The following is a 3,716-nucleotide window of genomic DNA, read 5'->3' as shown; positions in this document are numbered from 1 at the left end:
ACTGTGTTGGGAGACCTTGATATAGAAATGATACTCTCATCACACTTTTTTGTAAAAAACAAGTAGGAGTCACCAACGAGTTTTGGGAAAACTCATAAACCTCGTTCATATCTTTCTCCCAAGTAGAGTTCAAGGGATAATTAGCACGAATCGTAAGTTTATCCATGCCCAAATTGGTCTACATAAACCAGAAATGAGTTCGAGAGCGAGGGTACTAAGATAACGTTCTCTTTAGAGGGGAATCGCTATCTTATCCCTAGTACGGCCTATACAAGCTCTCCCTTTTTCACAATTTCATTACCAAACAATATATGCAACGTGATGCCTAAAAACTAAGTTAGTTGATTTTATTTACAAGCATTAATCACGTAGGAATTACATTGCAAAATTCGTTATTCTTTGTTTAATCAATATTCGTGAAAAGAACAAATAAACAATATTCGCATTATCTTAAGTGATAAAACAACAATTAATTATCAAATTCTAGTCTTGATTAACGAAAGAATACTATGTGAATTAATTAATTAAAAGTTTTCTTAAAGTGATCAAATAACACTAATTAATCAATTAAAGTTATTTAAACAATAAAAGAAAAGTGATTTATCTAAGTGTCGGGAAACTAATCGTTCTTATTTTATGTTAAATCTTCGTTTACGTTTATGGACTTTCTTTCTCCTTCATCCTCCAAGGACTTCAATGGATTCAATTAGGGTTGGAAAGTATTTTGTAAGGGAGAAGAAAAGTAGTATGATAGTAAGAAAAGTGACAGATTAGGGTTTTGAGAATGCTAAGGTTTTAATTCTGATTTTTCGGTCCTCGTAATGCTGAACGAAGAACCCTATTTATAGGCGTAGGGATCTAGGTTTAGGTTTTTAGAGCCGCACCGTCAGATGGCGCGTGCAACTCTCTGAGTCGCGCTGTGTGCCGCGCACATCTTAATGAGTCGCGCGCGCCAGGCATACGCAACTTACTGAGTTGCGCTGGGATGCAGTTTGCCTTATACGAAAACACATTTTTAAAACTTCCATAACTTTTGATTGAAAAGTCAGATTTAGGCGTGTGATATATCACTGGAAAGCTATGAATGTCTAATTTCCAATTCCGTTAGAATTAGGTTAAAATCTGTAATGAATCAAAAGATATGTCCGTTGGAGTGCAAGGGTGTCGGTTTTAGGGCCCGTTTTAGTGTATTGATCATAACTTCTTCGTTTTAACTCGGAATTGGGCTTATAATACACCGTTGGAAAGATCTTTGAAAGGGATATCCATCTGTATAATCCATGAACGGAAATATGATGCTTGTTTTATCTGTTGGCTCGGTTTTCAACAATGTAAAATCCATTGGATCGAGTCATTGCATTTGCCGCATTTGGGTCAGTTATTAATCATGTTTAAACATGTATGAGCAAGTTTTAGGACTAATTAGTAATTGGACAAGGCTCTAATATTACTTGGTCTCAAATATGAGTTTTAACTTACTTCATAATGCATTTCAAAGTCCATAAACACTTCAACTTTGATCTAACATGAAAAATTGATTTTTGTAACATCATCGCACTTCCTTTCGGGACAAGAGGAAAAAATTAGGTGTCTACATTTGGAGTTATTTGGCTTCTTCTGCTTTCTGAGATTTCATATAAGCCATGAACTGATTGTACTATTCCACAGAGACATCATCAGCATTGTTATTTTCAGCAACATCATATTCCTGTTCATTGCAACTAACTAAAGCCACTCCTTTTTCCTTGAAACCTTTGAAGCTAGGAGGAAAACCATACAACTTAAAGCACCTGTCAACACTATGTCTTGGTATCTCACAATGAGTGCAATAAAACTTCAAACCAGGCTTGACAAATTTCTGAGTACCACCAAATGACTTAGGCTGAGAGAAAGTATTCTGCTTATACTGGTAGAGCAGAGATTTATAAGATTGAATCCTATAACTCTTGTTCATGCTAGCTGCACCTCCACCAAAATAGCCTGGGCTATTTCCTCCAAAACTAGAAAACCTCTTTTTATCAGCAAAAAAAGCCATAGATTCAGAACTGCTACTCATATGAGAGATCTCTTTGTGCTTCTTCTCCTGAGAAAACATCCTATAAGCCTTTGTGACTTCAGGTAAAGCAGGCATCATCAACAAATTACCTCTCACAGTTGCAAACTTATCAAACAGTTTCATCATAAATTGAATCTCCATTTTCTGCTGGTGTCGTTCAAAATTTTCTTCGTCAAATTGCAGGTATAGTTATTGCAAGTGCAATAAGGTAAAGGATGCGCTTCATCAATTGCAACCCACACAGACTTAATAGAAGTAAAGAATTTAGAAACAGATTGAGTTCCTTGAGAAATATTAGTCAATTTCTGTTTTAATGCATAGATCTGAGCTAATGAAGTATAGCCAAACCTCTCTTCAAGATCTAGCCAAATTGCCTTAGCTGACCTCAGAAACATGACACTACTAGCAATGCACTCATTAACATTGAATAAGATCCAGGAACATACTAGATCATTGCACCTCTCCCAAGCTTTACCCTCAGCAGATAAGTTATCAGCAAGCTTATCATAATCTCCATTGACAAAGCCGATCTTATTCTTTGCAGAAAGTGTTAGCAGCATTGCTCTCTTTTAGCTAGTAAAACCTTCTCCATTGAATTTGAACGACACTAATTGAGCAACATTAGCATCTGATGGATGTATATAGTATATGCTTGCAGGATTCTGATTCAGAGGTAAGAAAGCAAAATTATGAACGGTTTCAACAGCCATTGCAACAAAGTTCCAGAAATCAACAAGAATTTTGATCGGAGAAATTTGAAGAATTCATAGAGAAATCAGCAAATCAGGAAGAAAAAACAGAAAAATCCACGAATTAATCAAAGAAATGCAGCAAGAACGAATCAGCAAAAAAAACTGGAAAATCAAGAAGAAATTGGTCGAAAAAAATTAAAGATGATCGAATTTTCAGCTCTGATACCATGTTATGAAACAGAGAAAAAGGCTAAATAGAATCAGAGTTTTTTTTTTTTATTATAGTGAATAATGAAATATTACAGCTTAGGAGATATATATAACATCTATTACAAGTAGAATAATCTAGAAGAAATCCCTAACAAACTTTCTGAGAGCTGTAACAAACTTTGTCCTAGCTGGCATAATGTAACAAAATCGAGTGACGTGGCAAAAGGCTCTAACTGCCTTGCTAAGTTACACACAAAGCCTCAATAAATTTTAAGTTCGAAATATAAATTACTCCCTCTAATTTTATCCAAATTTATTTGACCAAACAAATTTAGTAAAGAGTCAACAATCAAATAACCAAGAAATCAATACAAACAAATAGCCAGACTTGTCAAGAGATCAACAAACACCCAATTGTCGCAGGTCATGATAATTTTTACAACAACAACAATTGTGGACGATTATTGTTAAAATTTCTTAATCTTAAAATACGTAGTAATAAAATTCCAGAGGGAGTAAGGGTTTGCTCTATTCAGTTTAATTTCAGTTCAGTTTATCTTAATTCAGTTTAGTTCAGTTCATAATTTCCTTTTCTTATAAATAATTAATTTTATCTATATTCATTTCAGTTCTTAGTTCAATTCAGTTCAATTGTATTTAGCTTTACCTCCATGTTTTTTTAAGTGTTACCCTTACCAAATCCGATCGTGTTTTAATAAGTATTTACACTCCTTTTTTTTTTGGAAAAAAACTACATT

The 3,716-nt window shown here is 34.3% G+C and overlaps 1 protein-coding gene across 1 annotated transcript; it reads right to left on the bottom strand.

Annotated features, from left to right (window-relative positions):
• Positions 1–2,178: 2,178 nt before the first annotated feature.
• Positions 2,179–2,616, bottom strand: LOC145643038 (uncharacterized). Its single transcript, XM_081694201.1, has one exon. The coding sequence runs from the start codon at positions 2,614–2,616 to the stop codon at positions 2,179–2,181; it is 438 nt and encodes a 145-aa protein (XP_081550327.1).
• Between the last annotated feature and the right edge of the window lie 1,100 nt (positions 2,617–3,716).

Source organism: Chenopodium album, chromosome 8, assembly GCF_948465745.1.
Source record: "Chenopodium album chromosome 8, dcCheAlbu1.1, whole genome shotgun sequence".
Taxonomy (NCBI): domain Eukaryota; kingdom Viridiplantae; phylum Streptophyta; class Magnoliopsida; order Caryophyllales; family Amaranthaceae; genus Chenopodium; species Chenopodium album.
Note: the sequence above shows the minus strand (reverse complement) of the source record. Positions and strands in the feature narration are given on the sequence as shown.

Bases quoted from the DNA above. Each gene is read 5' to 3' on its own strand.
- LOC145643038 (XM_081694201.1), bottom strand. From the start codon at position 2,616: ATGCTGCTAACACTTTCTGCAAAGAATAAGATCGGCTTTGTCAATGGA.